General features: G+C 43.7%; 1 protein-coding gene across 13 annotated transcripts in view; it reads left to right on the top strand.

Moving 5' to 3' along the window:
- Positions 1 to 21,124, top strand: part of SCLT1 (sodium channel and clathrin linker 1) — a 129,022-nt gene that overhangs the window by 50,882 nt on the left and 57,016 nt on the right. For all 13 annotated transcript variants that reach the window (XM_037897205.2, XM_027821620.3, XM_043545563.1 and 10 more), the window contains 3 exons: positions 3,180 to 3,251; positions 17,711 to 17,785; positions 18,438 to 18,583. In XM_037897205.2, the coding sequence (XP_037753133.1) occupies positions 3,180 to 3,251; positions 17,711 to 17,785; positions 18,438 to 18,583 (293 nt within the window). The remainder of the gene's footprint in view (positions 1 to 3,179; positions 3,252 to 17,710; positions 17,786 to 18,437; positions 18,584 to 21,124) is intronic.

The following is a 21,124-nucleotide window of genomic DNA, read 5'->3' as shown; positions in this document are numbered from 1 at the left end:
CAGATGTAGAGAGAGCCTTTACATGGATTCTTAAAGAAACATTCACTTCTGTAAATATGTTCACTAGCATTCATTATACCTGATGTTTTACTGAGATAAACCCAGAGCTACAGTTAATTTACTGATATAGCACCTGATCCTGTGAGTTGCTGATTGCCTCTTGAGAGCACAGAGTGAGCTGCAAAGTGTGGTTAAAATTGCCTTCTCATTTTTTTTGCATCAGTGGAGCATTATTTCCAAATACTCTTCTGCATAAGAGAAGAGGCTTTCACTGAGAAGTGTTAGAGAGACAAGGTGGGTAAGTTAATATCTTTTATTGGACCAACTTCTGCTGGCACAAGTGACAAGCTTTCGAGTCACGCAGAGCTCTTCAGATTTGTCTTAAAATGACTATGTAAACTTCAATAGCCTAGGATTTCATGGTGGGAAAAGCACTTTTCATCTTCGTGCACAAACATGAATATGAAAGCTGGAGTTTCCACCTTTTCACAAAACCAGCTAAAAGTAAAACATCAGTTTTTGTGTTCACATTTTTTCAAAGAATTATAATATAGTGGATGCCCGTTAATCATAATCCTGAAACTAATAGCAACATTTTGTCAGGAGCCAGTCTTGTCCCATTGACTTTAATGTTATTGGGATCTGAATATTAGCATCAGGCATGCTGTTTATTAACAACTTTTTTGAAAAAACAAAACAATCACTAGCAAATGTGTAGGGTTGCAACCAAGGAAAGAAGTGCTGAAGCTGCATGTTACCTCTTCCTGTGCTCTCCAGGCTGTCCCCTGCCTTGACACTGGGGGCTGGCACTTCCTCCTTTGGCTGCAGCCCCACAAACTTGCTTGCAGCTGGCCACCCACTGCTTGCACAGGAGGTAATGGGCTGGGGCATTAAGGAAGCCCCTGCCAGAGTCCTGGCACTGTGGCTAGGAGGGAAGGCTGGGGGTAGGGCAGCAGCAGGGAGAGGAGCTGCAGCCCAGATGCTCGGGCTTTCCACACAGAGTGGACAGGCTGGGGCCTCTGAAGCTTCCTGGCATCTCTGCCTGTGCTCTCGGGGTTACATCCTGCCGTGTAGTGGATTGCTACGTTATAGTACTGCTTTCCCTGACTTAATTTTAGACAGGCAAGTTTATGGGGTTGCGGCAAGGAAACAAAGCACCGGGACATGCGTCCCTGCAAATTGGTCTGTGGCTGTTGCTTGGCAACCATGGATGTACTCAAGTGCAACACACCAGTATTGCCACCAAGTGAAACTTCAGAAAGTGTTAAATGCTAGTCCCGCATGTTTCAGGAGCAGCATATAGTCAAGGATCTTCAGTATTGTGGCCTCTAATAGGTTGACATTGCTTTGAGCTACCCATACAGGGTAAGCCTACTCTGGGGGGGGAATCAAAAATATACTGGGTAGATGCTCCCGCTTGAGGTGGAACTGAGACTGTTGGGGTAAGGGTCGCAATCTTCCCTTAACTCACAAACAAGTGATCTCGACTTCTGCTTCAGGGAGTGTCCTTTAAAAGCTACTGAGTCCTTTTGATCATCTCCCTTGTCAGAGAACAAATTATTTTTTTTTAAATCTGTTTATAGCCCTTTGATCTGTTACTGCCTAGCACTGGCAAAACAGTTGTGTAACTTTGCCCACTTTTGTCCTATATCCTGCCACCTACTCAAACTATGGCCCACGGGCCACTTTCGGCCTGCGGGACTGTCCTGCCTGGCCCCTGGGCTCCTGGCCTGGGAGGCTAGCCCCTCCCCCGCCATCCTCCTTCCCCTGCAGCCTCAGCTCACTGTGCTGCTGGTGCAATACTCTGGGTGGTGGGGCTGTGAATTCCTGGGGCAGCACAGCTGCAGAGCCCAGCCTGACCCGGTGCTCCGTGCTGTGCAGTAGCATGGCTGGCTCCAGCCGGGCGGTGTGGTTGCCTATCCTGGCGCTCTGGGTGGCGCAGCTGTAGCGCCACCAGCCACTGGTGCTCCAGGAAGTGCAGTAAGGGGGCAGGGAGTGGGGGTGGGGTTGGATAGAGGGCAGGAGAGTTCAGGGGGTGGTTAGGGGCTGGGGGTGTGGGTAGGAGTCGGGGTGGTCAGAGGGCGGGGAACAGGGAGGTTGAATGGGAGCAGGGGTCCCAGGGGGGCAGTTAGGAAGGAGGGGGGGTTGGATGGGGCAGCGGGGGGCAGTCAGGGGCGGGGGTTCCGGGGGTGGTCAGGGAGAAGGGGGGGTTGGATGGGGCAGGGGTCTGGGGGGGGCAGTCAGGAAGGAGAGGGGGGTAGATGGGGCCATCAGGATACGGGGGGGTTGGATGGGGCAGGAGTCCCAGGGTAGCCATCGGGAGCAAGAAGTGGGGCGGGGGGAGGGGGGAATAGGGGGCAGGAGCCAGGCCATGCCTGGCTGTTTGGGGAGACGCAGCCTCCTCAACTGGCCCTCCATACAATTTCAGAAACCAGATGCGTCCCTCAGGCCAAAAAGTTTGCCTGCCCCAATATAGGATCCTGGAAGCTAATAGCTTTTCCCATTGTCTTTCAGGTGTATGCCAGGATGTTCTTATCTGTGGGAGTCATTCTGTTGTCTTTTTGCTTGTTCTGCCAACTGTCCCCATTGAAGTAAAACAGTGAAGGCATATAACAAACATTGCATTACCTTCATGTAGTTATACAGTCTATCTCCATAAATAGGTCACATACAGTATTCATAAGATTATCAGATTGCAGCTCCATGTCCACCTCATCCCCTTCACCAAATGTACCTAATTAATAACTTCTGTATAATTTATAATTCTCATTAACCTTAACTACTTTATTAATCTTTTTTCTCTTTTCTCTAAAATCTAGAGGACAAAGTTTCTTCTTTCTCTTCTCAAGAATTTTCAGTGCCGAATACTGATAAATGCCCTTTTGTTTGTGTTATCTCAGAATAGCTGTTTTTAACTCTAATTCTGTGTTCTTGAGGAATCTCTCAGTTTCCTCTCTAGAGTCAATTAAAGATCTCCTCAGAAGTACTAGGGCACAGGTTAGTTAGCATTAGTGTTCCATGGATAAAGGCTGTATTTCATATGTTAGTGTACAGAAATGGTCCATTTCTGTCAGCAATTCCAGTCCCATAAACATGCATCATAAGATAGAAAAATAATCTGTGCAGATTAAGTAAAATATCTTTTTTTCTTTTCTTTTTTTTAATTATTATTATTGCAGGTAGAGAATGCAAGGAAGCATTACAATATACAGATTTCTCGATTAACAGAAGAACTTTCTGCTCTTCAAATGGTACGTTCTGGACTGTGTAGAAAATAACTTTTATTGGTCAAATTTTTTTGAATACCTTTTTGTTAAATTGACACGTGTCCATTTGTATTTATCTATTATCGTACACTCCATTTATAAAAATCAGCTGCATATAGTGATCAGAACCACCAAACTAAAATACACCATTTGTAAAAATCAACCATTTTTAAGAATCAAATCATTTAGGATAGATGTGATTCTTATAAAAGGTGTGCACTGTAATGGATATGTAAACTTAAACATACAAGAAAAAATCTGTTTTAGACTTTCAGTAGGGCTGGTTGAAATTTAGACAATATCAATTGTCAGCAATTTTGTGAATGTGGATTCTCTGTTTTAGTCAATTCTCTGTTCAAAATTAAAACTTTTGGACAAAGGGAATTAATTAAAATTATGGGTCAACTATAGTTGTTCAAGTGATTGTTTGTATTGATTCCAATTAGATGCGTGCACGCTGCGTGCATAGTCGGCGGAAATTTTTTTCCCCTAGCAGCAGCCCTCGGGTCGGCTGTGGAGCCCCCAGGAGAGGCGCCTTCATGGTGCTCAATATATGACCCTGCCGACCTGGCACCTCCTCAGTTCCTTCTTACCACTAGTGACAGTCGTTGGAACTGTGACGTTTCCCTAGCTCTTTGTTTTTCTCTCTGTTTCTTATACCTTTTTAATTAGTTTTTATTTTAGTAGTAGTTCATAGCGGTTGGGCTGGGGGGTTTACCCTCTATCCTGACTACTTTTTCTTGGGAGGGCTTTCATGCCCAAGTCCTGCTCCAAGCCCATGCCAGTGGGCGACCCCCATGATGCTTGTCTGAAGTGTCTGAGGGAGGCTTACCAAGCCAATAGGTGCAGGATTTGCAAAGGTTTTGCCCCAGAACCAAAAAGGAGCAAGACTTTTGCTTTAAGCAGCTCCTTATGGAGGCAGCACTTAGACCTCAGCCGCTGTCAGTGTGGCAGGACCCAGCACTGAGTTCTTCAGTGCATAGCTCCCTGGCAGCAGTGGTGGAAGCGGCGCTGCGGACAGACTCTAGCAGAGACCCACAGCACTGCCGCTTCCCGGCACCGCTCCCACTCCCCAGCATACAAGCGGCACCAGAAGCAAGGGAGGAGTGGCTCTCAGTCCCAGAGGCCCGCCCCTCTGGAGCCAGCCAATGGGGCGTGTCCTCGTGAGGCGCGCCCAGTGCTGAAGCTTGGGGAGATGGCACCGTTGACTTCAGCCCCGCAAGGGGGACTGTCGAGTCTGGTGCCATTGGACTTCCGGGCCCACATCATCGAGGAGGTGGAGCTGCCATCCACCCTGGACACCTTTGTGGCCGCAAGGGACCTCATCATCATGACCGCTCCAAGGTCACCTACGATTCGAGCCAAGCCTCTCGTACCACCCTGTGGGTGTACCACCAGGCCCAGGGTGCCCAGTCTAAAGGCTCCCAATCAGCCACCTCTGAACTGAGGGTGCCAGAGGCCTCAGCCAGTCGCCCCACCCTTGCGGATGCTGTGGAGACACCGTGCCCCCACTTCCCCCTCGGAACCAACTGCAACTCCGGTTCCTGAGTCTGGTGCTGCCAGCGAATCAGGTCATCAGGCTCCTGATGAGCAGGAGAGGCAGGAGGACCCTGTTCCCCCATTGGCCTCTTTGTCCTTCTCCCCAGACAAGGCTTTCGCAGGCACTTCCATCTCCGGACCGCCTCCTATAGACAGCCGTGCCCACCAGGACCTCCTGCGCAGGGTGGCACACAACATGGGTCTGCAGGCCAAGGAAGTGGAGGAGTCAGAGGACCTAGTGGTCGACATTTTGGCCCCTGAAGGTCCTTCGAGGATGAGACTGCTCCTCATCAAAACTATACAGGCCAATGTCAAGACTATCTGGCAAACTCCGGCCTCCATCCCTCCCACAGCCAAGGGCATTGAGAGGAAGTACTTCATGCCCTCAGAGGGGTAGGAATACCTCTTTACGCACCCGCAGTCCTGTTAATTGGTGGTTGCGGCAGTAAATGAGAAAGAGGCAAGGGCAGCAAGCCCCAATGCCCAAGTCCAAGGAGGCCAAGCGCCTGGACTTGTTCGGGCGTAAAGTGTACTCCACAGGGGGGCTCCAGCTCAGGATTGCCAACCGGCACAAGGAGCTTGTGCCACCTGAGTCCAGGGAGGAGTTTGGAGCCATAGTAGAGGACGGCAAGGCGGTGGCACGGACCTCTTTACAGACCTCACTGGGCACTGCGGACTTGGCAGCATGCACCTTGTCCTCGGGTATTGCCATGAGGCGCATCTCATGGTTGCAATCCTCAGGCTTACCGCCCAAGATTCAGCAGACAATGCAGGACCTGCCTTTTGATGGGGCGGGCCTATTCACAGAGCAGACTGACTCTCAGCTGCATAGTCTAAAAAACTCAAGGGCTACTATGAAATCCTTGGGTATACACACCCCGGCAACCTAACAGAAGCATTTCAAGCCCCAACAGCCCCAGCAGCTCTCCTACGCTCCTTGGCCAAGGCAGGACTTTTACAGAAGAAGGGGAAGGAACAGCGGAAGGAAGCCTTCCAGCCCTCCTTCCAGAGTAGGCCAGGGCCCAACCAAACCATCGTCAGGTTCCAAGCAGGCCTTTTGAAGGGACGCCTGAAGACAGCTCACCAGTCTCATTCCTGGATCCTTCCCCACCCTTTTTGAATAGTTTGTCCCACTTCTACCATGCCTGGACCCAAATAACCTCAGACCACTGGGTCCTCCACATGGTGGAAGTGGGATACTCTCTCCAGTTCTGCTCCTACCCACCGCCCCCACCCCTCTTCCCCATCCCTCTTCAGGGACCCCTCTCATGAGCAACTCCTTAACCAGGAGGTGCAGGCGCTCCTCACCATGGGAGCGGTGGAGTAGGTTCCTCAGGAGCTAAGGGACAAAGGATTCTGCTCCTGATACTTCCTAATCCCCAAGGCCAAAGTGGGTCTCAGGCCCATCCTAGATCTGTGTGGGCTCAACAAATTCATGGTAAAGTTGAAGTTCTGCATGATATCCCTAGGCACTATTATCCCTACCATTTGGCCTCTCAGTAGCCCCTCCGAGTGTTCACCAAGTGCATGTCGGTTGTGGCTGCTTTCTCCTCCGTCACCAGCAGGTGCAAGAATTACTCCTACCTCGACGACTGGCTGCTCAGGGGCTTCCCCAGGGCACAGGTGCAGTCCCAAATCTGTTTGGTTAGCTGCACGTTCAAGCGGCTGGGTTTCCTCCTCAATTTGGGGAAGTCGACCCTGGAACCAACCCAGAGAATAGAATTCATTGGGGCAGTATTAAACTCGGTCCAGGTGCGGGCCCTTCTACCGGAGTCTCGATTCCAAACCATCAAGGACGTAATTCAAAGCCTCCAGAAATTCCCAACCTCAACAGCAAGGGGGTGCCTGAGTCTCCTCGGTCACATGGCTTCTTGCACTTATGTGATGTGGCGTGCCAGGCTGTGGCTCAGGCCATTGCAGGCATGGCTAGCCTTGGCCTATTACCGGGGGCACAACAGCTTGAATTCAGTGGTCATGGTGCCAGAGCAAGTCCTCATGTCCCTCCCCTCATGGCTCAACCCCAAAGCGGTGTGCGGAGGTGTCCCCTTCCACAACCCTCAACCTTCCTTGTCCCTGGTTATGGACGCGTTGGCTCTGGGATGGGGGGCCTACAGACACACGGCCTGTGCTTGCAGGATGAGCTCTCCCTACGTATCAAGGTCAAGATGCTGAGGGGGGTTCGCCTCGCTTGCCAGGCCTTCTAGACCCAACTGCAAGGCCAGTGCACAGCGATTCTAATGGACAACACCACCACCATGTTTTACATCAGCAAGCAAGGGGGAGCCCGTTCCTCTCCCACAGCTGAAGGGTCCCCCATCATAGGGGAGTTTTGCATAGCCCACTCCATTCACCTGGAAGCATCCTTTTTACCAGGAGTTCAGAACACGCTGGAAGACCACCTCAGCAGGTCCTTCTGCACACACGAGTGGTCTATCCGACCAGATGTCATACACCTCAATTTCCAAAGGTGGGGGTTTCCCCAGTTCGACCTGTTTGCCACCCGACACAACAGGAAGTGCCCAACGTTCTGCTCCTTCCAGGGTCACAGCCCAGACTCCCTCATGGATGCATTTCTGCTACTCTGGAGAGGTCGCCTGCTCTATGCCTTCCCCGCCTTCTCTCTCATGCGCAAGGTCCTGCTCAAGCTCTGCAAGGAGGGGGCAAAGGTAATTCTGATAGCTCCAGCGTGGGCTCAACAGCACTGGTACACCACGCTGCTGGAGCTGTTGGTGGATAAACCGGTCACGTTACCGCTCCTCCCCAACTTACTCAGGACCACGGTCACCTCTGTCACCCCAACCTACGGTCCCTCCACTTCACGGCTTGGAAGCTTCATGGCTGAACCCCATGGAACTTCTGTGCTCAGAACATGTAAGGGAGGTCCTCCTCGGCAGCAGGAAGCCCTCTACTAGAGCCATGTATCTGGCAAAGTGGAAAAGATTCTCGTGTTGATGTGACCAACGTTGCACAGCCCCCCTCCAGGCACCGGTACCCCTCATCTTAGAGTACCTCCTACACCTGAAACATCAAGGCCTGGTGGTGTCCTCCATAAGGGTACACCTCGCTGCTATCTCGGCCTTCCACCCATGTGCGTCTGATGGATTGGTCTTCACCAACCCTATGGTTGGTCACTTTCTCAAAGGTTTGGATCCTCAGATTCGGCAGCCTGTCCCTGTCTGGGACCTTAACCTAGTCCTTTCCAGGCTCACAGGGCCCTTATTTGAACCACTCGCAACTTGCTCCCTCCTGTATCTGTCTCGGAAGGTAGCTTTCCTGGTCTCCATTACGTCTGCGAGAAGGGTGTCTGAGCTAACGGGCCTCACCTCTGACCCACCTCACATGGTTTTCCACAAGGATAAGATGCAACTCAGGCAACACCTGGCCTTTCTCCCCAAGGTGGTGTCGCATTTCCACATCAGCCAGGACATTTTCCTTCCTGTCTTTTACTCTAAGCCTCATGCCAGTACCCAAAAGCAGTTATTACACTCCCTTGATGTTCGAAGAGCACTAGCTTTCTACATCGAGAAAGCACTGAGCCGTTCAGAAAATTGAACCAGCTGTTCATAGTGGTGGCAGACCGGATGAAAAGCCTCCAGTCTCATCTCAAAGAATATCATCCTGGATCACGTCCTGCATCCACACGTGCTATGAACTGGCCAGAGTACCAACCCTGGCTTTTTCGGCACACTCCACGAGGGCACAGGCCTCATCATCAGCGTTCCTGGCCCAGGTCCCAATCCAAGAAATCTGCAGAGCAGCAACTTGGTCCTCATACTTTCATATGGTACATACTCATATGGTACATACTTTCACCTCTCACCACGCCATCGTCTGGCACGGCACGCGGCTTTTGGTAGAGCGGTGCTGCAATCCTTAACTCCTTTCCTTTCCTTAACTCTGACCCCGTCGCCTAACTAAGGCTTGGAAGTCACCTCATTGGAATTGATATGAGCAATCACTCGAAGAAGAAAAAACAGTTACTCACCTCTCGGAACTGTTGTTCTTCGAGATGTGTTGCTCATATCCGTTCCAAACCCACCCGTCTTCCCCTCTGTCGGAGTAGTCTGCAAGAAGGAACTGAGGAGGTGCCGAGTTGCCAGGGTTATATATTGAGCACCATGAAAGCACGACTCTAGGGGGCTCCACAGCCAATCCAATGGGTGCTGCTAGGGGAAAAACTTTCCAATGACTGTGCACGCGGCGTGCACATACCTAATTGGAATAGATATGAGCAACACATCTCGAAGAACAACCATTACAAGAGGTAAGTAACCGTTTTTTTTTCTCCTACTCTTGTGTTCTGCATTAGATGAACTGAATGGAAGGTATCTGTAATTAGCTATCCTTTAAAGATAGATAAATTCAATCATTACTTGTACCCCTTTTCTTTCTCTCCTCATATATACCTGCTGTATATACAATAATGGAGTATCTGTCAAGAAAGATTTCAGAAATACTCACTATATCTCTCTTATCCCATAAGAATGTTGCTTGAGTTTAAATTGGCTTCAGCCCTAACGGATCCTCCCTAACTATTATTTATTTACATGCCAGTAAATTACTCTGTCATAGAAGACACATATATTGGATAATTACTTCTCCAGAGAGTTTTCAGCCTAGATATACATACTGTAATCCTGGTCCATGGGTAACTGTACAAATGAAACACACATCCTGTAATCAAATAGAGGAAGTTGAATGATTTAACAGATTTGAGAGGTGTTTTCCATGTACTCTTAATTTTTTTATGTTCTGATTGTCTGCATCTCACATTCTCACCAAGAAAGTTTAGAGCAGCATGAGTAATAAAAGAAAATACTAGAAGTGGTAGCATTTCCATTTCTTGCCAGGTAAATAAATAGTGGGCTAGATTCTGTACTATACCTCTCTGGAAGTGCAATAGAGAAGGCACAACTCAGGTGAAGGGAGGCAAAATTGACTTTATGCCACCATTGCATCTCCATAATTCTGGGCTCCTCCAGGGACTGCCATGGACTCCAAGGGTAAGTTAGAGCAGCCCTAGTGGCTGCTCCAATTTATGGTAGCCCTATGTGACTGGCACAGAGTGGTGTAGGAAGGCAGTGTGGGACTGCTATGTCATCCTTTCCTCACAGCTGCCCTGGAGGTATCTTCTGGGGAGCTGTTGCAGCCCCTTTATTGCTGTTGGAGTATCATAAAGGAGCCATCCACAGCAAGGGCTAGCCTCTAATTCAGTGAGTACAGGGTACACGAACATGTATGATACTTCATAGACAAAGACTTACCACCTAGAATAATGCTTTGCAGTTATCAGACATTTCCCCATGAGAAATAGGTCTCCACAGTCCTTCATTTTTCCAGACTTTGAGGCAGCCTGCAAAGTCTTTCAAGTTACTCTAAATGTTGAGAACCAAGGTGCAATTTTATATAGTCAATACTCTTGCACCTACGTCCTTCAAAGCATGGATTGCTCTGAAAATTGACTATGTACTGTTGCATCTTCTTAATCAACAGATCTGTACTAGATATGTTCAATCATATTAGTTCACTTTAGTATATATCTTTTGCAAAACATCTGCTTAGACATGGGTTAATTTAGCAAGATAGTGATCCAAATGTATGTTTAGAGCCATACGTAGGCTGTTTAAATACAAATTCAAAACACTTTTTTTTTAAATCTTTCTTCCTTTGGGTGATCCGTCTCTAGGATCTGTGTTTTTGCTATCTCTGATGATTTATACTAATGATATAATAATCTTAGCTTTATTCTTGTTCTGAAATTTTATTACATTTAACTTTTGAAATCATAAATAAAATGAGGATTTTGGGATAAAGGGGGAGGCTGAAGAACACAATTAAAATGCAAGGATCCTTTCACAGACATAGCACGTCACCTCAATGAACAAATATAGAATGCATAGATCTTCTATACAAACAGCTGAGATAATGAAGTTTATGTCAAGTAAAAAGCTGCATTTCTTAAAGTACATTGTTGAGGAATATGAACAGCATTAATGATGGATTATCAAGTAACATTTTTTCTTTCAATTTTTCTCCTATGTTCAGCAAAAACACTCTCATTTTGAGGAAAGGCGTGCTGAAACTAAGTTTAAAAAAAAATCTCATTTTGGTAGTTACCTGTGCTACAGTAACAGGTATCAGTCACACAGCTATTTGAACATATTATGTATTTTAGCTGAAGGGCATAGTGACAATTATAGTAAATATTGCAAAGATGTTTACATTATAAATGGCCTTTTTTAATTGCATAACCTTTCATCTTTTGGACTGAAACTTCTTAGGTTTGATTTCTTCCTGAACATTAATAGTTTTTTGGGAGCTTTTTCTTTTTGGCTTTTTAGCAAAAATGATATGGCCATTTTCAAATAGAGTGAGGAAAAATAGACACATTTTTTGCCATTATAAAAAGTCTTTGCAACCCTTTTGGACAACTCTAGTGCCTCATTGATTTTGGTTAGAAACTTGAAATACTGCACACAGGTAGTCACTTGATAAGACACTTACCTTTTGGTGGTTATGTGGAAATCTATTGACTTTGGTAAGGATTGCCTCATTCAGTACACAAAAGCATGTACCAAGTGTAGCAGGGCTCTTCAGGCACACCTGCTTTCTTCAGTGAGAGATGTACACGCTCTAAGAACATAAGAACGGTCATACTGGGTCAGACCAAAGGTCCATCAAGCCCAGTATCCTGTCCCATGACAGTGGCCAATGGCAGGTGCCCCAAAGGGAATGAACAGACAGGTTATCATCAAGTAATCCATGCCCTGTCATCCAATCCCAGCTTCTGGCAAACAGAGGCTAGGGACACCATTCCTGCCTATCCTGGCTAATAGCCATTGATGGACCTATCTTCCATGAATCTATCTAGCTCCCTTTTGAACTCCGTTATAGTATTGGCCTTCACAACACCCTCTGGCAAGGAGTTCCAGAGATTGACAGTGCGTTGCATGAAAAAATACTTTCTTGTGTTTGTTTTAAACCTGCTACCTATTTGGGGGCCCCTTGTTCCTGTATTATGAGAAGGAGTGAATAACACTTCCTTATTTACTTTCTCTATACCACTTATGATTTATAGACCTCGATCATATCCCCCCCTTTGTCTCCTCTTTTCCAAGCTGAAAAGTCCCAGTCTTATTAATCTCTCCTCGTATGGAAGCCGTTCTATACCCCTAATCATTTTTGTTGCCCTTTTCTGAACCTTTTCCAATTCCAGTATATTTTTTTGAGATGGGGTGACCACATCTGCATGCAGTATTCTAGGTGTGGGTGTACCATGGATTTATATAGAGGCAATATGATATTTTCTGTCTTATTATCTATCCCTTTCTTGATGATTCCCAACATTCTGTTTGCTTTTTTCACTGCTGCTGCATATTGAGTGGATGTTTTCAGAGAGCTATCCACGACTCAAGATCTTTCTTGAGTGGTGTCATAAATATAAAGGGAAGGGTAACCACCTTTCTGTATATAGAACTATAAAATCCTTCCTGGCCAGAGGCAAAACCCTTTCACCTGTAAAGGGTTAAGAAGCTAAGATAACCTCGCTGGCACCTGACCAAAATGACCAATTAGGAGACAAGATACTTTCAAAGCTGGAGGGGGGAGGAACAAAGGGTCTGTCTGTGTGAGTGATGCTTTTGCCGGGAACAGATCAGGAATGCTCTTCAGAACTCCTGTAAAAAGTTAGTAAGCAATCTAGCTAGAAATGCATTGGATTTCCTTTTGTTTAATGGCTGGTAAAATAGCTGTGCTGAATGGAATGTATATTCCTGTTTTTGTGTCTTTTTGTAACTTAAGGTTTTGCCTAGAGGGATTCTCTATGTTTTGAATCTGATTACCCTGCAAGGTATTTACCATCCTGATTTTACAGAGGTGATTCTTTTACTTTTTCTTTAATTAAAATTCTTCTTTTAAGAACCTGATTGCTTTTTCCTTGTTCTTAAGATCCAAGGGTTTGGGTCTGTGTTCACCTACGCAAATTGGTGAGGATTTTTATCAAGCCTTCCCCAGGAAAGGGGGTGTAGGGTTTGGGGGGATTTTGCGGGGAAAGACGCTTCCAAGTAGGCTCTTTCCCTGTTCTTTGTTTAACACGCTTGGTGATGGCAGCATAGGGTTCAAAGACAAGGCAAAGTTTGTACCGTGAGGAAGTTTTTAACCTAAGCTGGTAAAAATAAGCTTAGGTGGTCTTTCATGCAGGTCCCCACATCTGTACCCTAGAGTTCAGAGTGGGGAAGGAACCTTGACAAGTGGTAACAGCTAATTTAGACCCCATCATTGTATATGTATAGTTAGGATTTTGTTTTCGAATGTGTATTACTTTGCATTTATCAACATTAAATTTCATCTGCCATTTTGTTGCCCAGTCACCAAGTTTTGTGAGATCCTTTTGTAGCTCCTCGCAGTCTGCCTGGGACTTAACTATCTTGAATAGTTTTGTATCATCTGCAAATTTTGCCACCTCACTGTTTACCCCTTTTTTTCAGATTGTTTATGAATATGTTAAATAGGACTGGGCCCAGTACAGATCCCTGGGGGACGCCACTGTTTACTTCTCTCCATTCTGAAAACTGACCATTTATTCCTACCCTTTGTTTCCTATCTCTTAACCAGTTACCAATCCATGAGAGAACCTTCCCTCTTATCCCATGACTGCTTATGTTGCTTGAGAGCCTTTGGTGAGGGACCTTGTCAAAGGCTTTCAGAAAATCTAAGTACACTATATCCACTGGATCTCCTTTGTCTGCATGCATGTTGACCTCCTCAAAGAATTCTAGTAGATTGGTGAGGCATGATTTCCCTTTACAAAAACCATGTTGACTATTTCCCAAAAAATTATGTTAATCTATGTGTGACAATTTTGTTCTTTATGATCGTTTCAACCAATTTGCCCTGTACTGAAGTGGGGCTCGCTGGCCTGTAGTTGCCAGGGTCACCTCTGGAGCCCTTTTTAAAAATTGGCATCACATTAGCTATCCTCCAGTCATTTGGTACAGAAGCTGATTTAAATGATAAGTTACAGATGACAGTTAGTAGTCCTGCAATTTCACATTTGAGTTCCTTCAGAACTCTTGGGTGAATACCATCAGGTCCTGGAGACTTATTACTGTTTAGTTTATCAATTTGTTCCAAGACCTCCTTCAATGACACCTCAATTTGGGACAGTTCCTCAGATCTGTCACCCAAAAAGGATGGCTTAGGTTTGGGAATCTCCCTCACGTCGTCAACAGTGAAGACCAATGCAAAGAATTCATTTAGTTTCTCCGCAGTTGCCTTTGAGTGCTGCTTTAGCATCTTGATCGTCCAGTGGCCCCACTGGTTGTTTAGCAGGCTTTCTGCTTCTGATGTATTAAAAAAAAAAAATTTGCTATTACTTTTGGAGTCTTTGGCTAGCTGTTCTAAAATTCTATTTTGGTCTTTCTAATTATATTTTTACACTTCATTTGCCAGAGTTTATGCTCTTTTCTATTTTCTTCATTAGGATTTATCTTCCACTTTTTAAAGGATGCCTTTTTGCCTCCCACTGCTTCTTTTACTTGTTTAACCATGATGGCAGTTTTTTTGGTTCTCTTATTATGTTTTTTAAATTGGGGAATACATTTAAGTTGAACCTCTATTATGGTGTCTTTAAAAAGTTTCCACGCAGCTTGCAGGGATTTTACTTTTGGTACTGTACGTTTTAATTTGTTTCACTTACCTCCTCATTTTTGTGTAGTTCCCCTTTCTGAAATTAAATGCGACAGTGTTGGGCTGCTGTGGAGTTTTCCCCGCCACAGGGATGTTAAATTTAATTATATTATGGTCACTATTACCAAATGGTCAAGCTATATTCACCTCTTGGACCAGATCCTGTGCTCCACTTAGCACTAAATCAAGAATTGCCTCTCCTCTTGTGGATTCCAGGACTAGCTGCTCCAAGAAGCAGTCATTTAAGGTGTCAGGAAACTTTGTCTCAGGATCCCTTCCTAAGGTGATATGTACCCAGTCAATATGGGGTAGTTGAAATCCCCCATCATTATTATTATTATTGAGTTTTTTATTTTAATAGCCTCTCTAATCTCCCTGAGCATTTCAGAGTCACTAACACCATCCTGATCAGGTGGTCTGTTATATAGCCCTACTGCTATATTCTTATTTTTCAAGTATGGAATTACTATCCATAGAGATTCTGTAGTACAGTTTAGTTCATTTAAGATTTTTACTTCATTTGATTCTACGCTTTCTTTCACATACAGTGCCACTCCCCCACCAGCACGACCTGTTCTGTCCTCCTGATATATTTTGTATCCTGGAATTACTGTGTCCCATTGATTAGCCTTGTTCCACCAGGTTTCTGTGATGCTTATTATATCATTTAATACTAGGCACTCTAGTTCACCCATCTTATTATTTAGACTTCTAGCATTATTTAGACATATAAGCATTTTAAAAACTTGTCATTTTTTGGCTGTCCCCTATTGCATAATATAACTGAATGGGACTTTTTTTTTTCATTTGACTGTTTCTCATCAGATCCTCCCTGTATTTTATCATTTTCCATCCTCTCCTCCTTATTAGGATATAGGAATCTCCATTTATAGATCCTCCCCTGAGGAATGTCCGAACCACATGTTCCTCCACACCTGTTGGCTTTCCCCCCCAGCCCTTAGTTTAAAAACTGTTCTACGACCTTTTTAATTTTAAGCGCCAGCAATCTGGTTCCGTTTTGGTTTAGGGTGGAGCCCATCCTTCCTGTATAGGCTCCCCCTCTCCCACAAGCTTCCCCAATCTAAACCCCTCCTCCATACACTATTGTCTCATCCATGCATTGAGACCCTTCAGTTCTGCCTGTCTAACTGACCCTGCGCGTGGAACTGGAAGCATTTCAGAGAATGCGACCATGGAGGTCCTGGACTTCAATCTCTTACCTAACAGCCTAAATTTGGCCTCCAGGACCTCTCTCCTACCCTTCCCCACTCAGATCATGGTCCACAAGCAGGTCTGCATTAAAGAAATTCCACTTCACTTTTCTTGCCTTATTGAGTGCTTATTTTGCACAAAACACAGCATTCTATATGGTGGAATTTTTTTTTCTTTTTTAATTTTTTAATTTTTATTTAAAAGATTCCTCGGAAACTCCATTTAAAATTAATATTAAACTTGAAAAAGAAACCATTTAAATCAGGAAATGCCGAAGTTAAGATTCCTCAAGCAACGTTAACTTTACTCTCTTTTTTGTGTGTGTGTACCTTTCACCCCTTGGTGACCTTTGTTTAGAAGTTTGGCATTATTATCCATATGTGAAGAGAATGCCTAGATGCTTAAGAAACACTATTATGCAAGTAGGAGAACATAAAATGTATTGCTGATAAAATAGGCTTTGCAATATGCTTGAAGTCTAGTGGTAGGCAATTATGGATTAGTTTATAAATGATATGTTAAGGGTGTATTTTTGACTAATGTATAATCTAACTGCCAAATGCAAGTAGAAAATACTAAAGATTAAGTATACTAGGCATTCTGTAGGTAGAAAGGTTAAGAATTAGAATGAGATCTAGCTGAGGCCCTGTTTTCAGAATAGGTTAGCCTACGTACTTGCCGTAAGGTTATAAAATTTAGCAATATGTGCTTGGCACAAATAAGTAAACCACAAAAGAATGAGTACATTGCCAGTTGCACAAATAGGTTTAAAAGATTCGATTTTTAGGCACTTTCTGCAGTAAGGTAAACATGGAGCTAACCACACTGATATTTCAAAACTATTAAGAAATTAATTGAAGCAAATGGAATACTAACTGTCAGAAATTAAATTATGGTTCGCCGGAATACTATGTCTGTTAATCAGAATACCACACATGGGCAAGGGCAGAAACATTGTCAATTTATAATCTAAGATCTGTGTGGGAAGAATGGGAAAAGGTATACAAGAGATGTGTATATCCAACCTGTTGTTGGGCACATCAGATTCCACAAAATGATGTAAACAGGATTGTGATGAGGTACTCCCCTGGCTGTATTCTTCTATCTTTGTTTTTCACTATTCTTAGGAATTTGTGAGTATAATAATACTAACAATTGTTCTCTTATTTCTGTCAATTTCTTGTAGTATTGCTTTGATATGTATATTTATTTGGCTTTTAAGTTTTTATGTATCTACTAGTGTGTGGCCAGTCCCCTTCTTAAATAATAATATTTACATAGCCACCAGGATAAAGAACTTGTATTAGTGACATGAGAAATTTTGCATCCCATCTCAGTACCAGGTTACCGTACATATATGTACTACTGTAATCTTTAGTGATATGATTACATACTATTTTTCCTAAGTATCTCTCCATGCCTCATTCAGGACAGAGATTAGATGGTACTCAGTAAATTAGCAGGAATAAATAAGGAATGAAGTGACTCTTGAGGATCTGTACTTTTGGGGAGGGCTGGGGAACAAATTCTGTTTGCACTTATCAGGATGTTAGTACAAAGTAAATGAGATTTTGTACCAGTGTAACTGAGAGAAGATTTGCATAGGATGGATGTTGTACAGTGAACATTAATAAAGGAGGAATTTGTAAAGAACGAGGTAGGAGACCAGAGGAGTGTGGATGGTGTGCAGTGAATTAGGTAAGCATTCATTCATTGACTAATGAGGATTTAAAAAAGTACCACATACTTTCACTGCCCCTTATCTAACCTATACACTGAATGAGATGGTGGCTCTGCAGGGAAAAAAAGGATGCACTTAGAGTACGTCATAATGCACATGCAAAAATAAAGTGAACTAAGTTTGCATGAGCAACCTTTTAGCTTTAGTATTTCCTGACTTTGGAGTGTTTCCCTTTGCAGCCTTAACTTTCATTTAACACATGTTTTTGTTGTTGTTTTGGTTTGATGTATTTAATGCCCTTAGAAAATGGTTTGACTTCTTATAGGAGTGTGGAGACAAGCAGAGTCAAATTGAACGGGCCATTAGAGAGAAGCGAGCAGTGGAAGAAGAACTTGAGAAAGTAAGAATGCAGATATTCAGTTTTACACTTTAAATTTTCTTTATTGTATAATATTGTCTTAAGTTTCTATTTCACTATTTTCTCTAATATCATTGAGTTAAATGGGGTGAAAGAATAGACCATCTGCTTAGTTTTGTATTTGTTTGTTTTTTGTTTAATTGTAAATCCAGTGATGGAAATTGAAAAATACATTTTATATTTCTAATAAATGTTGGAGTTATAGTAGGTGGACTGCAAAAGATGGCTCTTGGAGAATGTTTCTAAATTCCTAACTCGTTATTCAGTATATATTCAGCATAGTCGTATTATCTATGTTCAGGATATGTGTCTAACTGTGGTTATAAAAGCCTTACAACTGTTTTAAAGGTATAAAAACCAAATAGGAGTAAGAAGTGTTTAAAATGGTTCAAAGGATGTAAATAGATGCAATAATGAAAATTTAAGCAAAAGAAGATTTAGGCTGAGTATCAGAAAAATTAACTAACTGCAAAATCTATAAGACTTATCCCAGTAGTAGCAATGGAAGTCCCTTTCCTTCAGTTACTGAAAACTGTGATGGAAAATGGAATGGATAACTTAATGTAGGCAGCAATACTACACTGACAGCCATCTGTGTGATAAAATGAAATTTACATGTAAGCCTATCCTTCAGATTTACCGTGAAGGCAGAGGAAGTGAATGTGATTACAGAAAACTGGAGGAACTACACCAAAGGTGTCTGATAGCAGAACGTACAAAAGATAACCTTCAGCTGTGTCTACAGGCGGCACGAAACAAAATTAAACAACTGGAAATGAAGTAAGTACAGGAACTCCTCACTTAAAGTTGTCCTGGTTAACGTTGTTTCGTTGTTATGTTGCTGATCAGTTAGGGAACATGATCGTTTAAAGTTGTGCATGCTCCCTTTTAATGTCGTTTGGCAGCCGCCTGCTTTGTCCACTGCTTGCAGTAAGAGCAGCCTGTTGCAGCTAGCTGGTGGGTGGTTGGAACCAGGATGGACTGGCAGCCCCCTATCAGCTCCCCTAAATTTCCTGTGCAGCAGCTGCTCAGCAGGCTATCAATTGCCTGCCGTTCAGCTGTCCTTCCCGCCACTGCAATGTGCTGCTCCTGCCCTCTGCCTTGGAGCTGCTCCCCAAAACTCCTGCTTGTTGGGGGGGAGAAGAAGAGGACTAATGTCAGGGTGTCCCCCTCCCCCTTGCTCCTGCACCCCGCTTACCCCATCTTCCATAGAACAGGGGGGACACACGGACAGAGGGAGCTGCTGCCTGGTCCCAACTTGCTGGTCTAATTAACAAGGCAGTGTACTTCTGACCCCACTCTTCATACTTAAAGGGGAAATGCGCATATCCGTCTCTCAAACACACACTGGGTATGTGTCTGTCTGTCTGCCGTCCCTCCTTTCCTGCTGCCTTGTAGAGTGTGAGACTTAACCGTTGAGGGCTCAGCCAATTGCTAGTTCATCATTTAGCAGTAAGGCATTCCCTGGGAAATATCCCACCCTCTGACTCCACCATCTCAACCAAGCTTCACAATCATCATTACTGTGTACCGGCATTAAATTGTTTGTTTAAAACTTATATATAGGTGAAAAAAATTTCCCTGGAACCTAACCCCCTCATTTATCTTAAGTCTTATGGGGAAATTGGATTCGCTTAACATCGTTTTGCTTAAAGTTGCATTTTTCAGGAACATAACTACAACGTTAAGTGAGGAGTTCCTGTAACCGCTATGTCCTACTAATCAGTATTTCATTCAATATTTCCATCTGATCCAAGTAGTCTTGTGTCAAGTGTTTGTATTTTGTCGTAAGTTCTTATTCAGAAGTATGAATAGTAGGTTGTCATAATCATTCTTTTTTAAAATATGCACCATTGGATGATGATATAAGTGAGGACGACATATTTTAGAACTAAACAGATTTTTTTGACAAGATCAGAGCTGAAAGCAGTTCTCTTACAAAGGAAAAAATAGAAACCATTTTTCTGGCTAATAATCCTATTTTAATTGTTAATGTTATCTGCTTGGAAAACCATTTTTTGCAAAATATTCAGAAGAATTCCTATTTTTTAGAGTCAGCATACAGTAGGGTTCTAATTGGTCTATATAATACCATCTGTGGTTTTGTCCTCCCCAAACCACTGCACAGGACGCCCATACTATTATTGTGGTAGCATCCAAAATGTGCTAGGTACTGGACAAATGTAAGTCCCCACAATCCTTCCCCTAAAAAATTTATAATCTAAACAGATAGAGTTTGAAGGGTGGAGGAAAGGAATGCAATATATCTTGCTGTGCTTTGCTTTGCTTTGCTTGCTTGTGTGTGTTGTGGAGGGTGGGAGTATCTGAAATTGAAGAAGAGTCAATGAATGGTGGAAAGGAATTCTGGGAGTTAGAGGAGAGTGGGGAAAAGGAACAGGAAGCTGATGGGGAGGAAGGTAGAAATAGGGAAGAGAGGAGAGTGAAGAGCAAGTAGATAGCAGGCAAAATGAGTGAGAATAACGAGATTGGTGCAGTTAGAGGTATGAGGTGGGAGCAAGATGTAGGTGGGACTAACAGAAATAGAGTAAATGAGAGGAAATTATCCAGAGTAGAGCCTTGTGAATAATCACTTTTTCAGTTTGCTGGCCAAATTAGGGCTGGGTGGAGTTTTGGATGGACCCAAAACAAAAAACCAAGGGGGAAAATTTGTTTTTTTTTTATTTCAAGTATTTTTTTTCTTTTAAATTTAAAGCAAAGATAAGTTGGAAATGCCATGATTTTGACTTTTATTTATAACGTTGACTGATATTGATGTTTACTCTTAAGCATTTTTTCTAATTTGTATCAATTTACATTTGCACATTTGCACAAAATCATGGATTTTAAGCATTTTTTATTTTTATTTAATATTTGACAGTTATGGGAAGTTAGAAGGGGTCAGAAAATTATTTAATGACAGTAGACATTGAGATTCATAAAGTAAAGCTTTGTAACTATTAAAACACAAATGGTCAACATCACGTGTCAAAATACACAAAGTAAATACCCTCAAATCAAACTCTAATTTCTCAAGCAACATTTTTCTCACTTTGCCTCTCTATAAAGTTTTATTTTTTTTTTTAGTTGGTTTGTGTATGTACAGTGAAATGGATGTTTACTAATAAAAAAAATCTCACCCTTCCAAGTCTACTTATAACCTGTTGTCCCATGGTTAGAGCACTCACCTGGAATGTGGGAAACCCAGGTTCAATTTCCTGCTCTACCTGCTAGGGAGCAGGGATTTGAACTTGCGACTTCCATTTTGTAGGTCAGTGCCCTAACGACTAGGCTAGAGGGAATTCTGGGTTGATCTCTCTGTCT

This window comes from Chelonia mydas, chromosome 4 (genome assembly GCF_015237465.2).
Source record: "Chelonia mydas isolate rCheMyd1 chromosome 4, rCheMyd1.pri.v2, whole genome shotgun sequence".
NCBI classification, from domain to species: Eukaryota; Metazoa; Chordata; order Testudines; family Cheloniidae; genus Chelonia; species Chelonia mydas.
Note: the sequence above shows the minus strand (reverse complement) of the source record. Positions and strands in the feature narration are given on the sequence as shown.